This window comes from Neophocaena asiaeorientalis, unplaced genomic scaffold (genome assembly GCF_003031525.2).
Source record: "Neophocaena asiaeorientalis asiaeorientalis breed wild unplaced genomic scaffold, Neophocaena_asiaeorientalis_V1.1 scaffold45, whole genome shotgun sequence".
NCBI lineage: Eukaryota > Metazoa > Chordata > Mammalia > Artiodactyla > Phocoenidae > Neophocaena > Neophocaena asiaeorientalis.
Genome location: NW_020174642.1, coordinates 2,847,498 through 2,872,675, shown reverse-complemented (window position 1 = coordinate 2,872,675; position 25,178 = coordinate 2,847,498). Strand labels below are relative to the sequence as shown.

At 38.9% G+C, this 25,178-nt stretch overlaps 2 protein-coding genes across 3 annotated transcripts in view; both read right to left on the bottom strand.

Moving 5' to 3' along the window:
• MRPS6 (mitochondrial ribosomal protein S6) overlaps positions 1–25,178 on the bottom strand; it is a 92,842-nt gene that overhangs the window by 26,147 nt on the left and 41,517 nt on the right. The gene's annotated exons all lie outside the window — the stretch shown is intronic.
• SLC5A3 (solute carrier family 5 member 3) overlaps positions 8,865–25,178 on the bottom strand; it is a 29,299-nt gene continuing 12,985 nt past the window's right edge. The window contains exons 1-2 of one of the 2 annotated variants that reach the window (XM_024758384.1): positions 17,076–17,338; positions 8,865–15,986 (exon numbers count right to left, since the gene is read on the bottom strand). In XM_024758384.1, coding sequence (XP_024614152.1) covers positions 13,491–15,647 — 2,157 coding nt within the window. In that variant the 5' untranslated portion in view covers positions 15,648–15,986; positions 17,076–17,338 and the 3' untranslated portion in view covers positions 8,865–13,490. Of the gene's footprint in view, positions 15,987–17,075; positions 17,339–25,178 lie in introns of those variants that run through there. The other variant, XM_024758383.1, reaches the window with a different exon arrangement.

The window sequence follows — 25,178 nt, the reverse complement described above, 5'->3', positions numbered from 1 at the left end:
AGGCAGAGATACATAATAAAATTAAGCATATCCTGTTAGTCAAAAACAGAGATGTATATGGTCAAGGAACTAGGAACAAACAGGTGGAAGGTGGAAATAAAGACATAGTGGGAGGGAATTCCCTGGTGGCACAGTGGTTAAGAATCCACCTGCCAATGCAGACGACCCGGGTTCGAACCCTGGTCCGGGAAGATCCCACGTGCCGCGGAACAACTAAGCCCGTGCATCACAACTACTGAGCCTGCGCTCTAGAGCCTATGAGCCACAGCTGCTGAAGCCCACGCACCCAGAGCCCGTGCTCTTTAAACAAGAGAAGCCATCGCAATGAGAAGCCCACGCACCGCAACGAAGAGTAGCCCCCGCTCGAAGCAACTAGAGAAAAGCCCGCGCGCAGCAACGAAGACCCAATGCAGCCAAAAATAAATTAATTTTTAAAAAAGGGCTTCCCTGGTGGCGCAGTGGTTGAGAGTCCGCCTGCCGATGCAGGGGACGCGGGTTCGTGCCACGGTACGGGAAGATCCCACATGCCGTGGAGCGGCTGGGCCCGTGAGCCATGGCCGCTGAGCCTGCGCGTCCGGAGCCTGTGCTCCGCAACGAGAGAGGCCACAACAGTGAGAGGCCCGTGTACCGCAAAAAAACCAAAACCAAAAACAAAAACAAAAACCCATAGTGAGAGACACGTAAAGGTGCCTCCAAACTTCTGAAGATTCTTGGGACTAATAAAACCAATGGACATTCGACTCCTAGAGCGTACCAGAGAATATTAAAACAAAACTCAGCCTCCAAAAACCTATGAAATCTGGTAACTGAGTCAGCAAGCCCTATGTAGAGACAATAATATTTTACAGAGAATCTGCCATAGGGCATGACAATAAAATTTCAAATTAGAATTGGAAGGAGAGTAAAACCCAAAGTAACGATAGCCCTCATTTTGTTGTGTTTATTTCTCCTTCCAGTCTAAAATCAGCAGCATCTACCCTGGAGTACTGCATTCAAACTTAGAGGTCACATATAACTCCTAAGATAAGCAGAATTTTTAAACTCCCACTGTGCTTCTGGTTGACAACATGTATCTTTTAGGATAAGGCAGAAACTGGCAACAGGCTCCGAAATTTTAAGCTTCAAATGCTAAGTGAAGAGTGGATACCAGGATTTCCCAGTAAGTTGGAGTATTCAACATAAGCATGTTATGCTCCCTCCTGAAAACCTACTAGAACTACTGTAAAGGAGTGTTTTCTTTGTTTGTTTGTTTTTTTAACGTACAACTCTGCAAGAATGAGGGAGAAAGGAGGGGAAAACAGCAATTCAATTTTAGAAAAAAAGCAGATGGAGAAAAGCAGCAATGGGGAAAACCAAGAGTCAACCATATTTACACTGTAGAATTCCCCAAAAGATCTGGGAATTGGCAACACTGAGTACACCTCGGAAAATAGGGGTGAGTGGGGGACTAAAATAAAGTTGGTTGAAAGTTTATGAAAGTTGGTTGGACCTCTAGATGCATGTTCGGAGGCTGATTCTCTGGAGTGAGTAAAACAGAAAAGTACATGGACTGCAGGACACAGGCACAGCTGTAAGAGGAGATATTATACCAAAAAGGAATTAAGAAAAAAAGGCACACTGCATGCTGAAGACCCCTGTGCTCTTCCTCCCAACTGGCTTCCAGAATGATGGCCCAAGGCCTTTTATCATTCAAAGAACCTTCTGTGGGGAATCTGACCTGTTCTAAAGAGACTGCAGTAGTCATTCAACCAACAGCCAGGCCCTGAAGGCCCAACAATGAGGCCAACAAACTCCACCCACACACTCAGAGCATTTTTTAGTCCACCCCGTTAAACATAAGCAAACCACCAAAGATCAGAACACATTTGTGAAAAGCCTTTAACATGTGAGACCAACACAAACAAAATAAAAACTGGAGGAAACAATGCAAAAGGAGAAAACTTTAGCATCTTCAAAGATGAGAAAATACAGCATACATGAAAAAAGAACAAGGCTATAAAAAAGAAAGATTTGGGGAACAAAGGATCTCTTAAAAATTAAAAACCTGACAGAAATTTTAAAGAAATTCTTTTTTAACATAAGGGTTGGAAGATAAAGTTTAGATACACCTCTAGAAAGACCAAAAAGACAAAGGTGAAAATTAAAAGACTGTATGAAACCAAGTGGACCAGTCCAGAAGATCCAAGACAAGAACAAAAGTTCCAAAAGAAGAGAAAAATTACCCCCAAACTGAAGGACACGGGGTTGACAAATTGAAAGAGGCCACTGAGGGCTAGTACAAGTGAAAGAAAAGCTTTCTTCAAGGCACATGATCATGAAATTTTAAAACACAGGGATTAGAAGCTAGAAAAGAATGGCTTTATGTTTACACATTTCTGAAGGAAACTACTTCCCAATCCAGAATTCTATATTCAGCCAAACTTTCAGACAAATGAGTAGAATAACAACACTTTTAGCCTGCAAAAACTTTAATTCTAAGGCACTGTAAAATTGAAAAAAAATAAGTAAATGTGTCAGTATTATCAGATTTCTTGCTGTTGGAGAAGGGAGATACAAACATAGAAAGGGGAGGCTAAAAAGAAACCTCTGGTGCTGGTTTACAACTGGAGGCATCAGGATATGTGTACGCGAACTTCCTAGTTCTGTACACTGACCATGTTTACCTCTGTAAGAATGAGCACACCCAGACCTTAGTTTCTAAATACCATACCCTACTAAATGCCTGATCCTGAATGGGTCAGGGAAAGTACAAGATGAGCCTGTAACACTTTATTGTGCTGGAAAATAAGGAAGTACTCAGAAAACGATGGAACGTGCCACAGGACACAAACTAGCCTGAAGGGAGACCTGCTAGCTAAATCTGGAAACATCTGAGCAAAATAATGACAGTAATGAATTATAACCCACTAAATAATACATGAGTTCAAACTGATAAATAAATGGGGAAAAGGGGAAACTCTTGATTTCAGTATAGTAAAAAAAAAGTTAGAAAAATCACTGTTTCACTCCACCACAGTAATAACTTACTCAGGCAAGAATTATCAATGGGGCTTCCCTGGTGGCACAGTGGTTAAGAATCCTCCTGCCAATGCAGGGGACACAGGTTCGAGCCCTGGTCTGGGAAGATCCCACATGCCACAGAGCAACTAAGCCCATGTGCCACAACTACTGAGCCTGTGCTCTAGAGCCCGCGAGCCACAACTACTGAAGCCCACGCGCCTAGAGCCCGTGCTCCACAACAAGAGAAGCCACCGCCATGAGAAGCCTGAGCACCTCAACGAAGAGTAGCCCCCGCTCACCACAACTAAAGAAAGCCCGCGCACAGCAACGAAGACCCAACACAGCCAAAAATAAATAAATTTATTTAAAAAAAAAAAAAAGAATTATCAATGGATGCCAAAACTAGGGATTCAAGTTTGATGAGGAATAAGTTATTTACATAAACTCTAATTATCTCCCCACAATTTACTTACTACCAAAGGGGAAAACATTAACTAGACAGTGGAGAGACCTGGTAGGTACCACCCCAATCAAGTATCAAAGTTAATGTCAATAATAATGAGACAACACAACACATGCCTCTCAGTGTGAGGCTCTGAGGACATATTATTGCTTACGTTGTAGTCCTGCCAAAAATACATAGTGTGAATCAAATCATGAGGAAACAACCCTAAATAGGGGCGGCATTCACAAAATGACTGGCCTCTACACTTCAAAAATATCAATACCACAAAAGACAAAAAGAACAGCTGAGGAACTATTTCAGACTAAAGGAGATAGACATAAGAGCTAAATGCAATGAACTGGTTTCCAAACTTAAAAAAAAAAAGTTGCTATAAAAGAACATTATTGAAACAGCAACATTTGAATAAAGACTTTAGATTAAAATATCGTACCAGTTACTTTCCAGATTTTGATTATATTGTGATTATCCTTGTCTTAAGAAATATATCCCTAAGTACTTAGAAGGTAAAGGGGAATGATGTCTGTGACTTATGTTTTCAAACCGTTCAGGAAAGTGTCTGATGAGAGAATGACAAAGCAACTGTGGCAGAATGTTAACCTCTGTGAATCTGGATGAAAATGATTCCTGGGTTCTTCAACCTATTCTTGCACCTTTCCTATAATTTGGAATTATCTCAAAATTAGAAATGAAAAAACCAAGAATATTTTTATTTATTCAATGTTTTACATACAACTCAATTCTCAGTCAGTATTTGCAAGTCCATGTTTTCCAAGGTAAAGAATGGCAATAATTGGTGGGGGAAACCCACTGGAACTCTTCATGAGCCAAGAGAAAAGGAACTGAGATACAACCTTTTGAGGGTAGACATGCGTTCATACTGAAAATACTTAAGTCACAGAAGTGTAAATTTTTCATTTTATTCAAAGTTGGTACAGAAGTGCTAACATTTCCATAAAATAATTACTATACTTCAGTTACAGGACAAAATACCACAGAAAGGAATATACTTTGCAAGAAATGTAGTTCATCTTAAGTTTCCAAATACTTTTAAAGGCTAATGCAGCAGCTGGCAAAATAACACATAGTACACAAAGAACAGTGTATTTTACAGAGTCAGTAATGAAAACTGACAGCTCTTTAGCAGATTTGCTTCATTTTTTTCATTTTTAAACAGTTAACACTTTTAAAAACACATTAAACCAAGATCATACATGTCTACAATTTAAAAAATAAGATTGTATACAATAGGTTAGAATAAGTCAAGTTAGAATTGTCATGTATGGTTAACAATCCTAAATCTACAATTTTAATTGTATTCCTTTCAATATGGAAGTAACCTGGTTTATATCAAATTCTACTTTCTGCTTGCAACTAAAACATTGTACAGTGAGATGGACCTGATCAGTCAAGCCTTAAAAAAAAAAAAAATGCTGTGGACAATGAAGGTACCCTGGAAATCAGTTTACAATTCAAAAAACTCACCAATAACCCAACAACTTCATTTAAAATCACATTTGGTCTACAATGCATAACTGACAAAACAATCCATGTATACAATACACAACCCCAGTGCACAGACTGGTCTCTCACAGAACATTTGAACAAAGCTTAGGAGGCAGGACACTGGGAAAAACATTTTTCAATGTAGACATCTTTTAAAAATGCATTAATACTTACATATCAAAATTACTAGATAAAAGCAGCAGTACTCTGCTGACATTTGGCTTAAAAATAAAGGAATGAATGAAGCAATTTCACAGGATATTAGAAAAGGAATTGGTTTTCTTCTTGAAGAAGACTACTAACTTTTGCACAGCAACTATTTTTGATATCCACCTTATCAAAAAAAAAAAAAAAAGGAGAAGAAGCACTGAGAAGCATAACATAGTTCATATGTGATTGCCAACATAGGTCCAGGCAACAGAAAATGGGATGTCCAAGCAAAGAATGGGTAAATCCTCGCTTTATTTTGGAACTCTGTTGGCAATCTATAAACTGAAGCATTATTGGTGGGGGAAAGCAGGGCAACAGATTCCATACCATCATCTGACACTAATGTAGTATGTCATTATTTAAAAAATAAAGCTTTTGCATTTTAACAACCCCACAGAAAAGTCCATGAGCAAAAGACCTGTTGATCTGTTTGCCACTCAAAAGTTAGAGATCTCACAGTGAAATGAGAAAATTCTATTTATACATATTTACACCGCTAGGACTACTTTCACCTAGACTAATTAAAGCAATTTTCCATGGAATTACAGATGAAAGATATTCTGCCAAAGGAATCTTCAAAAGCATCCTTTAAGTTCTTAAAAACTATTTTAAATTTAAAAACAAAATTTAAAGGTACAGAACACATTCTACACAGGACTAACAGGTTATTACTGCTTTGCCTTATCACATATTGCTAAGCCAAAGATGTTCCTCAAACCTCTCCTTTCTCCTGCATTTCTGGTACTCCTCTCCAGTAACCCCACTGAAGCCTGAGGTTTTACATTCTTAAAAAATGCTGCAGGTCCACAACCTGGCGACTTTTGGCTAGAGGGCGTAAGTCTCTCCCTCAAAGTGCTCAGGTTAATTCTTCTAAAACATGTTCCATTAGTCTATACCAGCTTTAATCTTCATTCCATATATTATTAAAGATGATTATCCCTAAAAAGATAAACATACAAAATAGAGGAGAGTGGGAACAAAGCTAGCCACTTCTCTCCATCCTGAGAGTCCTTCCATCTTTTGACATACAGGCAAAATCCAAGACACAAATGTATTTATTCATTGTTTACAAACAGGGACTATTCAGGTGTAGAAAGTGAGGAGTAAAATAAGGATAATGTCGAGTTCAAGAAAACACATTATTTTCTTCTTTTGCATGCATATTCACAGATTTCATCTAATCTAGTCTTGAAGCGGGTAATGAGACAGGCAAAAGAATCCTTTAGACTCTTACAACCATTGTGAAAAGCAAAGCACTTCATTTGGCAGATCTGTCTCAGTTAGTTTGATGCTCGTAACACTTGGATCAAATTCTGCTCTATTAAAACAAAGTGCAGTGAAGCATATGAAAAAATAACTTCATTAAGTTTAGATTAAATTTACGCAAAGATTAAAGATTAGTATTTGCCCTATTAAAATGTGAGATTTCTCCATGTTTTCAAGGTACTACTGACGGGAGGTAAAATTTTCTAAAGATTTATGATTAAAAAAAAACAATCCAATGGCTCTACAGCTTAAAGCAGAAGTTTGTCAAAATGTTCCACCCACCAAAAGCCTAGAAGTCTGTCCCTGTTTCTCAAGTTCCAGATTGTAGGAAAGAGCCCACAGACCCCATTTTAGCTAGTAACCCCCCAATACAATTGCAGCATTCTTGACATTGGTCTTCTCTCCTCCACCAAAGCAGTACAAACGTACTCAGATTAGAACACTGAATCCCTTATGATTCAGGACCCCTATCTTAGGTACCTCACTGTCTAGGGTTGTCAGTACTGCGGTCCCCATCCTGACAACTCGAGACAAACCCATGGTGGGCTTTTTATGCCTGGCACTTGTGGGACAATGAGAATACTGTTAGTCTTGTGCTTTCTACATGTGGAGTTACAAATATGAGGGAACATGGTTTTGTGCTTTCTATGGACACTTACTTTCAGCTTTTTCCTCATCATGGAATGTGAAACGGTTGTCACATATATGTTCTCAGATATGCCTATCCAACCTACACTGGAAAATGATAAAGTTAAAATATACTCACAGACTAAGTAACCTTAAATTTTTAATTAAGGATATAAAAGAAACAAATACAGATGAATAAATAACATTTAAGCTGCAACACAAACCAGACTTACCTGGTTCCTTGAACTTAAACAGAGGCTGCATATAAAGTATGTAAATATAAATGTATTTTCTTCACTAGCTATAACAATATTTAAAAAGAGGAACTGTAACAAATAAGAGTTATCTATCAAGAAAGGGAAAGGTGTGAACTAGCAGATTCAGTATTGGCAGCCAGAAGGCACTAATCAAAACATAAATTTCAGAAGATGATTGTATTATGGAATATACCCTACAGAATGGCCTTTGCCAGTTGGGGGTTTCAATAATATAGATAGCAATGAGCTTAATTTCAGTTTCCAACTAGTGTAACAAAAAAGTGGGTTATTAAGGAACATTCCACTTATAGAGGTATAGGCTACACTGATATATTGGAAAATTATCCAGAGTAGTTTGTCCAGAGGCAATAAAAAAAGTAAACACTCCTTTATCCAGCAGCACTAGGGTACAAGGTGAATTTCCAATATAAGTCTCCAACAAAGGTGTGGTTATCTACTGTCAACTTGTGCTGTTGCCGAAATCACTGGAAAATGTATTTCCCTCAATGACAGAGTTCACTTACTGTAAACTGTCTTGAACTGGGGTGGGGGGCTCCATTATCCTGGGCAACAGTTATAATACAGGGCTTCTCTGAGGAGAGCAAAGCACTGCTCCTACACTAACAAGAATCTGAGACCACCGTGCTTTGTCTTGACTTACTTAGTCTAGCATCCCTCTCTGCAAACACACTATGTATCCAGGTAACCAAACCAAACTTTTAAAAGTCATTACCTAAATTAAGGTTATTGGTTTAAGTCAAGTCTCAGATTATGGTTCTCCCCGAAAAAGTAAAGTGCACGAGATGAGTAATGATACAGATACATCAAACCTTTTCTGTTTACTTCTGAGTAAAAGACTATATGCCAATGGTTAAGCCTGTTGGTTATCAGATAAATGGGGTGCTTAACCCAAAACAATAAGCTAAATCCTATCTTTTATAAAGGATTTGAGATGGAAACAAACATAAATTATATCAATTCTCTTAACATTCCTTTAAAGGTGAATCAGTAGTTTAAAGCCTTATTCCCAGCACTGGAGAGAAGTTTAAATAAAAACATTTATATGACAACATGAATAATGGTGTGGGACCCAGTGCTGGCAAAGCCCATCAATTATTTTGAACCCTAGCTAAATTCTGTTCTGGAGTCAAAGTAGTTGAGTATCTATCTACTCTTCCAACAGAGGTGAGTTTGACAAAAAGCATACCAAATTAAGAGAAGTTAGCTTAATGGAGGAAAAGGGGTTTGCAGCCCTGAGTTAAGTCAACCAAGAAAACCAAATGTAGTGATCAAAAGATTACTTCTTTTGTAATCCAGCTTCATACCTAACTAGTACAAAAGGGTTTCTCTATATGCCAACTGACTAGTTCCAACTTTTTACCTTTAATTACTGCAAGAACAAGGCTTTTCGGCATCAAAACAAACTCCATTCCTCTCTACATTGTGACACCATCATTTCAAAGGGACTGGTGTGAATTTAACTATTCTTGCCTCCTAATTTTTGAAAAATGAGTTTCGAGAATAAAATACTGATGAATTATTAAGGGCTTTTATTATTAGTGAACACAAAGTCTAAGAAAACAATTCTTGAGAACAGTTTAAGCTAATAGAAATTTAGTATATTTAAACACAACTATATTTAGTGAATCACTATTTGGATCCAGACCTTCAAATATGGGGCAAAGCAGCACTTCTGCACACCATGACAATAAGCCTGAAACAAAGTGAATTAAGCTGACAAAAGATCAAAATAGGAATCTGTTAAGTGTTGAAAGAATAGGTGAATAATTAAAGCAATGTGAGGGAAGACAAAGGGGGAAACCAGTCTCTCTGAATGGTAGGTAGGCATACACACAAACAGGAATATATCCCATTTGTAAAGTCTGCTCAGGCTAATGTCAACATTAAAATGACTTAAACAATTTAACGCCTGGCTAATGATAAATCTTATGAATACTGAAACCTAAAAGCATTTTTTTCTACTAAAGTATCATTATGAAATATCAGTCATTTTAACCTCAAGTATGTTAATAAACTCATACTTTACAATATTTAACATCAAACCAGGGTTTAACAAGCTTGATCTTATTCACTGTACCCTAATCTATATGCGGAGGGGTTTAAACTAGCTGATAGCAAAGATACCTCAAGTTCTAGAGTTCAATGAATATGATTCTACATCTAACACATTTTAAGCTAATTTTGTCTTCTGTTAAGTCTGCATCACCCAGGTACTTCTCAGCATCTCACTTAATAGTGTTTCTGACTTCTTAAGAAAATTTTGTCCTGGCAAGTCTCCGTACTCACGTAATTTAACAACAATGGTCTTTATACATCTCTCAACCCAAACTCAGGAAATGCTGAGGTGTCACTACTAGATACCCATGTGGTCATTTTCAGCCATCATACCTCAGATGAAAATGACATATGGGAGTGAAGTATAAGAAAAGCAAGTAAGCTGAATACTGCCAAGTGGGAACACTGATGGGTCTAACCTTTTAATAGCTAATAATATAGCAGCTCTATAGGGTGGTAAAGAATGAGAATAACCCATAAGCTACACTAAATGATGTCTAAAGAGAGGGGAAGATCCACACACCCAATATAGGGAAGACAGCAATGGACTGAGAAATGTAGAGACTTAAAGGTTCGAATCACCCTGGACAAGACTTTCAAGCCCCCACTTAGCCTCAGGTTAGAGAACTGAGTAACAACCTTCCCACTCAATTCTTAAAATGTGAAGTTTCATGAAGTGATGGGCCCCCACTAATTACTTGACTTGCCATCCCCAAGAGCTAGGGCTTTGTGACCCAGGCCAGCCTCTTTGCGCAAACAGACAATGGATCCTTTGAGCCAAGTGAAAAAGAAGCCTTGGGAGATCAGATCTGCTGGATCTAGGCCAAAGGACACAGCACCATTGCTACTGCTTGATGCTTCTCTAACCAAAAGATAAGAGTGATAACCTCACCAGGAAAGAAAGGCTGGGGGAAAAGGCTGGCTCAGCTGTTTCAAAAGCCGCTTACTGTCTTGGGTGGGAGGACAAAATATTCTGAGATGAACAGGGAAATTAGAGGTACCACAAAGGAACCAATAATCATTCTGCATGTCAGGGTAATAAGCTCTTCTCATCAGATCTGGAGACTAAGATTGCCTGAGAGGACAAAAATCTAAGAACTGGAGATACCATTAACAGCAGATAAGACAATATTTTTCTCCACCTTTGAACACCAGTGTCCTCGCTTCATTCTGACTCGTAGCTAACTACTGTAGTCAATTACTCTTAGCCAATTCTGAACCTCAGCTTGAGCCAATATGAAAACATATACATGTTAATGTCTAGGTATCAATGTCATCATTTAGGACCCATTTAGTTAGTGTAAAGTATGACTATTTTGCTAGCTTTAAGACAGACCATGTATCATTCCATGAACGATCATTCTAATGAAATACAGACTGAAGAATGGTCCCCTGAAATGAAGTTGCAATCAGGAATTCACATACTTATTCAAGCACATTATCTATTACTGGGAAGCAATAAGAAGGGCAAGCTTCAGGGACTTCAGTCTAAATAAAATGTTTATACTGGCAAGAATAAACAATCCTAATGGATATGCTAATAATCATTCCTTATTTACAAACATTAGTACTCTAAACTTGACTTACTGCTATATACACATGAATAGACACAAGATGATGTATTTTATGTATCATACTAAGACAACAGCAGAGAGAAGGTAGGGGGATGCTAATATCCCAAACTATTAGGAGTCAACATTAAATAAAGGGGGGAAAAATCCACTTAAATACCACCTATTCATTTATGCTTTTAATAGAAGGGGTAAGAAGGCTGCTCAGCCAATATGTCAATCCTCACTGCTGAGTTCCACAGCAAGGTGTTCAGAGTCAAAGAAAAATTTTAATTCCTACAACTTCATGTCAATTTGAAAAATCTAAGATCCTGTTATTTCCCCAAATATCAAAAGGCTGTCTCAAAGGAAGAACAGTTCCTTTGAAAAAAGAAGAGGACAAACCATGAATCCAGATTTGGACACCTGGTTTTCTGTTCTTCCCAACAGACTTTGTAACCTTGGACATGTCACAGCCTCAGCCTCCACACAAGAAAAGGATGGTCCTTATTTTTATTTGGCCCCCAGCTTATAAACCTTAAGAATGAAATTGAGAACAAAATTCCACAAGGCACTCTAATAAGCTCTCAGAAATCATACTATTTGTACATGAATTATTTTTTTCATCTACAGACTCAGTCCTTCAGAAAGCCCCCTGGAGATGGGAAGACATTATGCTACCTGACAATTTCTAAAATCAACTTTGAACTAATCAAATCCATCATAATGAAACTAGTTTATAAATACAAAAAAATTTAAAGTCATTAGGACTGAGTTTTGATTCAAAATCTACAAAAATATCTAAAAAAGTAATAATTTTCCCCTGAAGAATAAAGGTTAATAAAATCATGCAATTTAAAAAATATCAGAGATTACAGAAAAGTCAAAGTACATACACAATTAGTTTCCTTCATCTGTCATGGAGGAAAAAGGACAGGACACACAAAGAACTACCTAATCTGTAGAGCTCTTCTCAAACGTCTTTTGTACCCTGTCCTCATGAAGGGAATCACCCTGTGAAAAATGGATTCTCTTCCAGGAAGGCTGTAACTGGGTACGAAGCCAGGTCAAGATAGAGGGTCCTACAGTTAACACAAGTCCTGTAATCTCCTCTACAAGACACACTACGAAACCCGTAGAAGTTCTTGTTCATGGCACCTCTTGAACATGCTATCCATTCTACAGAAAAACTATACTGACAATCCACCAATGGCAAAGCATGCACTCTTGAGTTTTCTGTTACTGATGGTCAGTTTGCATCAAAATATCATCACACTCTAAGTCACTGTTAACTTTTTAAACAAAAATGTAGAGGCTGTGTACACATGGCAAGTCTTTTGAAAAAAAAGTAAATAGGGGAAAAAAGACTTATCAAGGATACAATATGATCTGAGAATTAAATTTTCACTCTAAAAACTCAACTGCAATATCTCACGATCTAATCAAGTAGGGCAACCCAGCACAAAGGCAGAGTTAATTCTTCTTCAAATTTCCGGACATATCTTCCAAATGGATCCACTTGGGAAGGTACCTGGCTAATAAAGAATATTACCAAATGACAAGAACAAAGCTAGAGAATTAATGAAGTAGGAAAACATGAAAATTCCAAGTGAACACATGGCAAAAAGTCCAATATTTAGTATTAGACTATCACCTGTTCAGCTGAGTCGATCAAATGCTGCTTAGGGGATGCTAATTTCCAAACTATATAAACGATCTTAATTTGGTCAGTAAATCTGGGGATCGTCAGCAACGTTTACTTCATTTTCTCCCCCATAATCATGTACCATATAATCATGACAACTTTATGAAGACAGACTTGGTGGTCGTTTGAGTATGGTTCACTTAAACTTCAAAGTAGGAAAAAAAGAAAAAAACAACTGGAACAAACTTTTTCCCAACATTCCATATACTGGTGGTACAAGAATAGCTACAGGAAACATTCTTCTTCCTTTCTTTCAGCATTCAGAATCCATAGGCTCATGCTAACAAAACGAACCTGGCAAATGAACTTGCCCTGAAACAAGCACATGTTAGCGATTTTCAGTACATAATTGATTATACAATGTCTACAAATTCAGTTTTTTAAAATGGAAGTAGGGATTACAGAGAGAGAAAAAACTTTAAAATGAGCAAGTCTTCTACTTCAGGGTAAGAAGGCCTACCAAGATTTGGCAGTGCAGACAGTATATCTTATTCGTGATATCTTAGCATATATTCTGCTCTAAGTGCTCTATGAGAATAATTGGTCTCTCCTTACTTTGGTATGGAAAATTTTAAACCACATTTGCACAATTCAGTCTGTTAAACAAGTTTTACTTCATTTAGATTGAAATTTTACTTTCATCCATCTCTGGGAAAATAAAGTCTTGCAAATAGATGATTTTTTCTGCTAAGTAAAATTTGGCTAAAACCTACAGCGTAAACAATGCCTGAGAGATGCAACAGTTACATAAGTGTTTTGTTTTTTGTTTTTTTGTTTTTTTCAAAGACCAGTATTTTCTTAAGTTAGTGTCTCATCATATCCTTAAAAGTTCATAAGGAGAAATAAACAAACATGAAAATTCCAAGTGAACACACAGCAAAAAGTCCAATATTTAGTATTAGTTTTACTTGTGGAGTTTCTTCCAACATTTGTAAACAAACAGCCTCCTCCTCCATCAGGTCTCTGAGACTCCTCTTGCTGAGGCTCTTACTTTTAAAGCCACAGAACCAATCTATGAACTTCCAGTACCGGCCTCCATCCTCTGTTTCCTTCTTTCTCTCTTTCTCACCCATGAGAGCTGCTTGCCCATTGGAATAAGCATCTACAGGTGTTTCTGCCTCTGAATGACCTAAAGAAGCCACTGGGTTGCCCTCCTCTCTGCAGGTCACCAACAGATTAACATCTTCAGGCTGCAGGCCCTTAATGCTATCTTCAGATTTCCCATTGGGAATGACGTGGTTGATGGCCTCACTATTCTCACTGCATCTCAGGATGCTCTTCTCTTGCATTTTGTACGGTTCTTCTTTTGGGGAGCAGCTCTCCTTTACCACCAGGCTCTTCTTAGACCAAAAGGTGGTGGTACGAGTCTGTTCCTTCGTAGGAGGTGGCGTGAGAAGGCTAACAATTACAGTAATGAGTCCTGTGACCCAAAACAACGCTGTGGCCACGTACATGTAATGGATGTCTTTGATGAAGCCTGGCCTGTTATCAGGTTGGTCACATTCTGGGGCACGGTAGGCAAAGGCCAGTGTCAAACGGACTGCTCCAAGAACAAAGCCAGCCATTCCACCATAGAAAGCCCCTTGTTCATTGCAGCGCTTCCAGAAAATTGCCAGAAGGAATAGGGCTGCAACTGGGGGCGTCAGGTAATCTGCCACCTCCTGAATGTAAAGGTACATCTGGCCTCCTTGCATCTCCACGATGATGGGCACCCACGCAATGCTGATCACTACCATAAAAGCCACAAATATCCTCCCCACAATCATTAGCTCCCGGGAGCTTGCGCTCTTGCGGATGAGTTTGTACACATCGAGGGTGAATATGGTACTGGCACTGTTAAAGATAGAGTCCAAGTCACTCATCAGAGCTGCAATCATCACTGCCATCATTAAGCCCCGGAGGCCCACAGGAACCAGCTTCATCACCAGGCGTGGGTACGCAATATTAGAGCACCCAGCTCTGCTTCCACACACTTGCATGCAGTGCTCTGGGTTGATGCAAGCTATATCATCAGCAAACAGTATCCTGGAAATCATTCCTGGGACAACTATGATAAACATTGGCAGAAGCTTCAAGAAGCCAGCCATCAGAGTAGAGCCTTTGGCATGAGCAATGTTTTTAGCCGCTAGGACCCTCTGCACGATGACTTGGTCAGCACACCAGTACCACACCGAAGCTGGGGTCTGCCCAAGAATGAATCCAGGCCAAGGAACATCTTCATCTGTTGGATTCCGCAACATTTTCAGTGCATCTTTCTTAGGGTGGACATTACAAGAATTTGTGTTGGAAAGGTTGTATGTCAACAAGATGGAAGTGACATTGGGTGAGGCCAACATGTACCTTCTCTTAACTTCCTCAAACCCGCCAATCTCCATCATGCTAATAATCATAAGTGTGAGTGCCCCAACGATCATGAGCAGAGCCTGTAGAGTGTCTGTGTAGATCACTGCAACAAGGCCTCCGGTGACAGTCAGCAAAGCAGTCATGCCAATGAGGAGGATGACAGACACATAAAGGTTCCAACCCAAAGACTCCTGGATAAAGAGGGCACCCGAATACAGATCCACTGAGAGCTTGGTGAAGATATAGAGAATCAGAGACAACGCTGCAAAATAGACCTGAATCCTATGGCCACCAAATCGCTTGGACAAGTATTCAGGCATGGTGTATACCCCTGACCGGATGTAAATCGGGATGAAAACCCATCCCAGAAGTTGCAAAAGCAGTAAGGCATTGAATTCCCATGCGCCCACTGCAAATCCACTTGCAGCTCCAGATCCTGCCAGCCCAATGAAGTGCTCACTCCCAATATTGCTCACAAACAGAGAGGCACCAATTGCTACCCAGGTCATAGAGCGCCCCGCCAGGAAGTATCCACTTACAGTGCTTCTATTAGATTTCCACATGGCAAAAAAACCAATGCCCATGACCAGGATAAAATACAGGGCCACTATGGCAATGTCTGCTGTCTCCAGTACAGCCCTCATTTTGGTAACTTTGTGAATAAAAGTGTCCAATGACAGAAGTGTCCAACTTTTTATTTACTCATTAGTAACCCCAGCCAAGTCTGTAAACCGTACGTGAACTGGACTACACAGAGCAACACAGCAGGTCAAAGTCTTTGTCCTTTGGTTTGCTGTCTTGATGGTGGCGGTTGTGATAAACTTTGAAGGAGACAGTTTAAATTTTCCTCCGCTTCTTAATTGGGATTGAGAACTTAGCTCGTACTCTTAATCCACTCTCCACAAGACCATCAGCATTTACTCAGGTGCTGGAGGAGAAATTCTGAGTTGCAGCTAAGTCTAGTGAAGCCTACTGTACCAACCCTGCAAGGCAGCAAAGACAAAAGACAAAGATTGAATTAGAGGAGGGGCTCACCAAGCGATGAGGAAACTTTCAGTCTAGCAAAACGGCGCAACAAGACATTATAAAAAGAAAAAAAACTTTTAAAATATATGTACTTTAGTTCCACAGGAAAGAGCGATCCATACTATCACATCTGATACTTAAAGTCGGGGAGAATATTTATCATTTTGAAGTAAGAACAAAAATTAATTGACCTCCTAACTAAGTGGCTTAACTTCTCTGGCAACTAAGAAATGCCCACCATGACACTGCCCTTTCTTGTCTTAGTGTGGTAGTCTCAGATTGGAAAGGCACCAAGGTCTTCAAGCACCTTGGGGGCGGGGGGATGACACTAATTATTCATAATAAATAAGGACACCAAAACGAATCTTCAGATACTGTGAACCCTAAGAGTAATGTATTTTAGAGCCAGTTAGGGTCCTGGACAGAACAGGTATTTACCAAGTATTATCATCTACCCCCAAACACAATACCAAGTACTGCTTACTCTGTGCAGACTACTGTTACGAAATCTTCCTGAATTCCTACGACAAATGTACACCTGTGCTGGTCGCCGTACGTGAACCTAGAAACTGTGACATGACTCCTGCCCTAAGGGGAAACAAGATGTTCCACACAAAAAAACTAGGAACATACAACTTATAAACAACCCTAAAATTTTACTCTGCTAGCTAGAAGGAAGACATTGAAAAAAAGATTTTTTTAATGTTACAGAAAGTCATTTCCTTCCCTTCCATTTCATCAGGCATTATTTCCAAGAGAACCTCTGAGATGATAAAGGCACTGACTCAAGGTTTGATTTTGCTGAATAATTTTTCCTTTTAATGCTTTCTTGTTGAAGGGTATACAGAGCAAGGAGAGGAGGAAGAAATAGAAAATTTTTCTGGAAGACTGAAAAATAACGTCATTATTATTATTATTATATCTTCCAAACCTAAACAAAACAGACATCTATAAACCATTAGATAATAAATTATCTTCAATAAGTCAATCAGATCTTTTCAGTCCTGGATTAAGAAAATCATTGAAAAACAGACATTTAAATTTACCTAAAATTGAGTTTATGAATATGACGGGTTTTCTCCTGGAAAAAGAGACAAATTCTGAATCTTCAAAGTTATTATAATTGGAGCTGAAAGATCAATATGAAAAACATTTTGTTATTCAACCTAATGCCTTCCACATGTTAACTCCTAAAGTGATTTCTCCTTTTGAGATAAGGCAACCTCAGAGTGTAATGTTTTTTTATGCTTGACAAAGCAGATGCTTTTTGATGAATCTAGATACTTTCCTTTAAAAATCATTAAGTCCTATAAATGATACTAAAAGCCACCTCTTTTCCAAATAGACCACAGTACTAAACACTTAACAACAACCCTCTTACTGGTAAGGAAAAGAGCTGGAAATCATGCTTAAAGATAAACATGCTACCGAATTAGGTAATTAGGTCTAATTAATAATGCTGCCACGTAGAAATGTCTTAAACCCATCTTTATGCCTTTTTAAGCATAAAGCACTACAACAATTACACCAAAAAAAAACTGACTAAAAGCCAGTGTCAATAATGACTGGCATGAGTAGAACTGCCACACACAAAAACATAAAATACACTAAAAGTTGGTATTTGTATCACTTCATACTTGCCAAAACCTGAAGCTGCTTGTATTTCTATGACTACTTTCTCTGACCCCCAAATGTTCAAGTTATTAAAAAAAATACTTGGACATTATTTAGGAAGAATTACCTAAATTTTTAATAAAATCTCATCAGGTGACTAATAAATATTAATTATTTAAAAGGGTACCTGTAACATTTCAGTATAAGGGTTAGGTCCTCAATTACAAAGAAAACTGTAGTTGGCAATTAGGAGATCCCTGCCTCCAACAGAGCTCCCACCGCCATCCAACATCCAAGCCATACCCTTGCCATTTTGTTCCAACTTACACACAGATAAGCCTAGCTCACTGGTCAGAACGGCCATTTCAAGTGTCTCTCTTCTCAACAGCAATACTTGACTATCTGTCTCCTCAAGAAGGGACAAACACCCAGAGTGTTTTTATTTTTGTTTGGAGGGAAGGTGGAAGCAGGTATGTGTTGTAGTGGCTGCTGCAGCAGCCTATTTGTTCAAAGAACAGAGTGCTCAGAAACAAAACAAGCCCTTCCTTCTCCAATCACTAGGAAGCACTGCTAAAATAAACAACACTGCTTCCCATTGTCAAATATGATGCAAGTAAGATATCTAAGCCATATTCTGCTCCCTGATGAATGCTTACACTGGTCTAACCCCTAACTTCCCTAGAACAGCTGGCAGGTAAGCTAGAGAGAAAAAATATTGGGCCCACAGGAGAGGCAGCAGGACGACGCCAAACACTAGCTCAAGGCCGAGTTCTCAACTCTTTCTGCCCCCTCAGATCCTTCAAAAGCCACTGCCAACAGTCCCCATCTCACTGGATACCGTATCAGTCTGTGGACAGATTTAAGATTTTTCCAACTTAAACAAAAAACATCCAGAGACCAGCACCTAGTAAAGACTGGAAAAGGAAACAAAAACAAAAACAGATCAAATTAGTTTACAGAAAGATATAAAATACTATAATACAATGCAGCCAAATTTCACATTTTAGTCATTAAGAGAGACTGTCACAGGCTTTCAGGAGATAAACTGTGCAATGCTTAAAAAATGGTTCCAAATAAAATATACAAGTTTTGCATATTTTTTCTCACTCTTTTAAAGAAGTAAACATTTCTACAACAAAAATATAACAAACACTATCCAGAGTTCCTTTATTGTTAGAAAGAATATACATGGAAAAATTTTTTCTCCAGCTAAAACGAAATTTTTTAATTTATGTTTTTATATTTCTAGGACTAAGCTGGTTTACGGTTCAGATAAATCCCGTAAGTGAGAAAGGTGGGACAAGTAATAAAGTAGGTATAGTAATGATAAGTATGTGGGTTGGCTCCTTGGTAGTGCATTTTTAAGAAAATGATTATTCCTATAATGAGAGTAATAGACGTAGAATGTATAAAGAAACGGTCCCCTAGTTATGATGGCCAGTGTAAGAAATTTAGCTGATCTCAATCAAACACAAGGGTGTTGTGAAACTGAGAGACTCTCCCCAACAGGAGGGGGTTTCTGTCTCAGAAAGCAGTGTTTTGTTGATAGTTCCGCACAAAATTAAAATACAATCTTGGTACATGAAAGTACTATTTCATTTACTCGGATGAATGAAATTACAGTTAAAGAATTAATCCAAATAAAGAAGTGTACACAAATATTTGCTGTGTTTGAACTAGAAAGAGTAAAATAGGTAAGACCAAATGTAAATCAGCTATTAAACCCCTTCAGGTAATATAATCAAAACATAATTAGTTATGACCAAATCTAACATCTCTCTTCTGTTATCTAGGAAAAACCTATAGTTTATCTTCCAAACTAGGAAGCTATTCTGGGACATTCTGTAAAATCCAGGATGTATGGTCACTCTTAAAAGAAAGTCATCTGCCATAAAAACCAAACAAAGAACAAGAAAAACAAACCTTAAAGCCATCAGGGCTGCAAGTCATAATAAACTCAATGAGGCTAGTGAACTACCAAAGAGTAGAACAAAGTGACCCTCAAAGTGACCAAACCACCTTTTTAGCTTTGGGGTCAATTTAAAAACCAAACATTCAAAAGGACAATCTGAATAGGCACAGCCCACTACTGTCAACAGCAGGCTTGCCAAGTCTTGCTCATTTTGATCCAATGGAAAATATTCCCTTTACTAACTAGTAATTTAAGGGGTACAGAATACACCGACACATCTGAAAACCTACATGTGTAGGTGGCATGGTCAAGCAAGCAGACAAGCTTTGAAGGGCTGGGGGTCCAAGCTCTGTCACTTCCTAACTGCAGTATCTTAGGCAAGTAACAATCTCTATGAGCCTCAACTGTCTCATCTGTAAAATGAAAGCACCACGCAGCTCCTAATGGTTTAATAAGGAATAAGTAACACCTAGAAAGTGTGTTGCCCAGTGCCACAGGCAGGTGCTCAGTAAACGTCACTTCACTGTCTACAACTTGCATAGACTAGAAGTGGTGATATCGGCGCCTTTCAAATTAAACTGTCAACGATACCCCAGGTGTTTTAAAAGCCTCATAAAAGTTTATAGATAAAAAGAACTAAATAAAATAATGTATTAAATACGCAGTTCTCTCACAAATATTTTAAACAGGCTCCCAACCACCTCAACTATTAGCTCCTATCTACATCACTTCATTCAAGTTAAATACAAAAAAACTCACTAAATTTATATAAAATTCTACTTATGGACTTTTCAGACACATTTTCACTTTTGTTATCTTGATTCAAAGTCCAGCAAAGCAAACTCCTCTAGTGGAACAGGTTACTGGCGCTTGGTATATACATACTCATAACAGGGCCTTCCTCAACCCCTGCTTAACTTTAAAATTGTAGAGCTTGGCTATGATAGCAGTTTATCAGTGACACCAAAAGGAAAATGAGTGTTTCTAATACAACAGATATGAATTCCAGCCAATTTTAAATTACAAGTGGAGCTGAAGACATGTAATCATATAACAGTCCCTAAAACATTTAAGGAGCTTGCCCTTAAATTTCTTTGGCAAAACATTTCTACTATACCTACAATCTTGCTATTCAAGTTTTTGGAAGTATGTAAGAAATGTATGAAACCGTGATTGAACTCAAATGGCATTCAAACTATATTCTGAGGGTTCCTAGATGGGACATGGGGGTGTCCCATCACAGGGGTGGGAGGTGAGGCAGAGTGAACAGGGATCTAAGCCCCCCTCCAGCAACCCTCTACCAACCAGAACGGCTCTACTTTTAGCAAATTATTGGGGGTGGGGGCTTAGGAGGGATGGTTTCCCATGTAAGTAAGCCATTTCTTCAAATAAAATCTTATTCACCTAGAAAAGTTCATAAATCACCAAATTTATCATTTCATCCATATACACACATCCCCCAAGATACAGTCATTTAAATTTGCTTCTAAGAATGTAGACGTGTGGCTCACCAGGGGTCTTTTGGGTTTTGTTTATTTTTCAAAAGAAGTCTCAGCAATGAAGACCTTTTGGGTATGGGGGTAAATTTGAAACTACCACTGGTTTCAATATTTATGTGGATGATACCAGAACATGTGTACGGAGCAAACTCCAATAACCTATATTTTTTGAGAGAAATGAAAATGTAAAGTAACGGAGTAGAAGAGCCTATGATACCATATCATGTAATCCCAATGACTAAGCATTTTGTGTTAACTTTTTATGGGAAGAATTCAAGAGGCTCAGCACTATTTGCTTGCAAACGACTAGTTATCATAAATGAGTTATAAATAATGGAGATAAAAAGTAACTACCTGGCACTAAGTCCTAACACCTTGTAGGTACTGTGCCTAGAGCGCTATATGCATTACTTTAATCCTCACAACAATTATGGGATAAGTACAATTATTATGATCATTTTACACACAAAACTGAAGCCAATGAAGCAGTATAACACCCCAGGATAGGAAAGAGGAAGAAGAGAGCAGAGCATGAAGGCTGGACCAAGGCTGGACCTTGGGGTCATTTAGTCCAAGAGACTGCCTGCGATGTAGAGAGGGACATTCAAGGAGACGGTTTCATTTCATTAAAGTTATTAAAAAGTAAACAGCACTACCCAGGGTTGGAACACTGAAAGGAGGTATGGAATGAGTGCACCGAGCAGGGCAAAGCTGGGGAGAGCTGGCATGAACCAATGGGCAAGAGTTTGTTCAGTTTAGGCTCTTTTTTTCTTCTGCTGCTTTTACATATCAGGAAACTTGCAGCTCTGCCAGGATACAGTTATTTGTGTTTACATCTGGATTTGCCTCCCATCTAGGTTTAAATTGCTTCTTCCCTTAATCACTATGCAATACTATCTTTCATGAAAAGGACATTGATTAATAGAAACAAACAATATCAATCAAAGATCATTCAATATCACCCATGTTTAAAAATTTTGAGTTTGCAGAGAAAACAACTGAGATGTATATATAACAAATGTTAACGAAAGTGACTGCAAAGAGTGTACAGGATAAAATCCAACTGAAGTATTTATGTGTGATCATTTGTGATGAATATATGTATGAAGAAAATGAAGAGATTCAAAACAAAAAGTAGTCCCAGGCACAGGCTTCTCATATAAGTAAAAACACACAGGGCAGGAAATTCGGCTAGAAGATCAAGGCTCAACCAGCTTCTCACTCTCCAAGTCCAAGGCTTTTACCTCCATTCTCTTTTTCAGTGTTAGAATTAAAAAATTAAGTCTCAAAGTCTATTCTACATCCGACCTTGTTACCACAGGCTATATGAATCTCAGCCTTCCTTCATCTGCTAACTCTTACATCCTTAAGACATTAGGTTAAAAGAACTGGCTATATGATCTATAGATATGAGTTCTCATAGCAAAATCTATGGACCACTGTCCTTACTGAATGAAGAGTTTGTAACCACCTACCCTTTTCCTTGGGAGTATGAATAATTCGGCTCACCCCCTTAAAGCTGTTCCACTCTCAATCTTCCCCACCTCAGAAAATGGCGACTCCATCCTTACTACTGCTCAAGCCAAAAATTATCAGTCATCCCTGAAGGTTTGCTCACTTTCTCTCTCAACCCACTCATAATCAATCCATTAGCAAAATCTGTTAGCTTTCTCTCAAAAACTATATCCAGAATCAGACCACTCAGAATCTCAACCACTAGCACCCTGCCCCAAATCACCATTCCATCTCATCCAGTTAACTGCCCTAGCCTCTTGACCTGTCTCCAAGCTCTGGCCCTTGGCCCACTACAGGGCATTAACACAGCAAGCAGTCACCTCTTCACTCAAGATGCACAAAGTACCAAACATGCCTCGGGACCTTGACACTAGCTGTTCCCTATGCAGGACACATTCTGCACCCCCAGATTTTCACAAGACTTGCTCTCTTCTCATTGTCTTTGCTTAAAAGTAACTTCCTAACCATCTCAATCTCTCCTTATCCTGCTTTATTTTTTTCCACAGGACTCAACACCTTCTAACATACTATACAACTTCCTCATATTTACTGTCACCTCACTACCAAAATGTAAATTCCATGAGGGTAGAGACCCTAGTCTCTGATGCTCACTGATGTGGGTCTGTGTCTAGAACACCATCTTGCACACTGCAGGTGCTCAAATGTTTAAATAAATGAATCAAATATTAATGACTAAACACCTGATCAAGAGTGTTAAACTGGGCTTCCCTGGTGGCGCAGTGGTTGAGAGTCCACCTGCCGATGCAGGGGACGCGGGTTCGTGCCCCGGTCCGGGAGGATCCCATGTGCCGTGGAGAGGCTGGGCCCGTGAGCCACGGCCGCTGAGCCTGCGCGTCCGGAGCCTGTGCTCCACAACGGGAGAGGCCACAACAGTGAGAGGCCCGCGTACCGCAAAAAAAAAAAAAAAGTGTGTTAAACTTCCAACACTCTGTACAATTATCAACAGTGGGGTTTTTTTAAAGCAGAAAGAGAAGGCAGATTAAAAGGCCAAGAAGAAGTAAAGCATTTCCTCCCCTACCAAAGTGATTTGCAATCTGAAACAGCTCTAGTCGAGTGTAGAATGACAAGAAGACAAATCAGACTAGGCAAGCATGCTGACCTTTGTTCAGATAAAAATCTCAAAGGGCCGTGACATAGTAAAAACCTGTACCTGGAGCCACCATCTCATCCTACCTACCTACCTACTTCCCTTCATTGTACCAACTCCATTTCAGAATGTGTTCCAGATTTTACCTCTTAGATTGCCAACATCCATTTCACAGTGTGCAGTGATATATGCTTCGTGTATTATGGTTGTTTCCATGCAGTCAAAAAGGACAGCCTGGTGTGGGCAAGCAGCACTTCCCTCAGCTCACTCTATACAAATTCAAGCATCCTGCTGATCTCAACGCGTGAAGAACCTCTCCCATCTCTGCCTCTCCATTACACTTGAAGAATTAAATGAAAAAGTTACTTTAATAACTAGCGCTTACCCCAACATGAGTGCCAGGCACCATTTTTAAGCTACATGTACCGGACCATTTAATCCTCACAAAATCCCCAAGAGGTAGGCATAATTACCCCCAAATTTACATATGAGAAAATTGAGGACATATTACAGAATTACTAAGGAAGTCCAGAACCATCCTCTGTAAAGATGAAGAATGTATCCTTTTACAACTCTCCCCAGGAAGGTATACATAAAAAAGTGGAAATAAACACAGGGCAGAAAAAAATCTGCTCACCGATACAGAAGGAATGATGCAATCTGAGAATCACCTTTCGTAATCCCTAATGAAGTAATGTCCCTAGGCAATGATTACAATGGATGCTAGAACCCTTAGGTGAAAGAAAGTTTGATGGGAACTTCAGAATGGGTGCATGAAGCTGTCAACACCTACACCCATCAAGAATTAATCTTATTTCTAAAGGCAGACATGAATGCTATACCCAGGAACACTTGCAAAAACATCAAGTAAATACAACCTGTGGATGCTTGGATTCAGATTCAAGCAAATCAACTGTAGAGAAGCAACTGAGACAATTCAGGGCATCTGAATATGGATATTACATGTTAAGGAATTGTAGTGAGGTAGCATAAAGGCACTGTGGTTTTTTGTTTTTGTTTTTTAAGCCCTTACCTTTTAGATACATGATAAATATTTATAGGAGAAATTTTATATCTGCATTTGCTTTAAAGTACTCCAGCAATAACTGATTCTGAATCATCAATAAATGCTAAATCCAGTGGAAGACTGCTGGAGAAAAGAATATTGAGTCTCAATCAAGTTTGTCACTCCATAAATCACTTAATAATTACTAAAGGAAAAAAGGTACATTTATAATGGAACAATCTGGTGGATATCATCTAAACCAAATAATTGTTTGACATCCCCAACAGTGGGACAAACTGACATCCCTATGTAACATTCCTGCCAACAATGTTTAACCTAATCTCTAATCGTGAGAAAGCAGCTAGACAAATTCAAATTGAGGGATTCTCCAGACCAAAGGGCCTGGACTCTTCAAAGTGACACTGTCCTTAATGACAAAGGCTTGAGAACTGCTCTAGATCAAAAAGACTAAACAACAACCAAATACATGAGCCT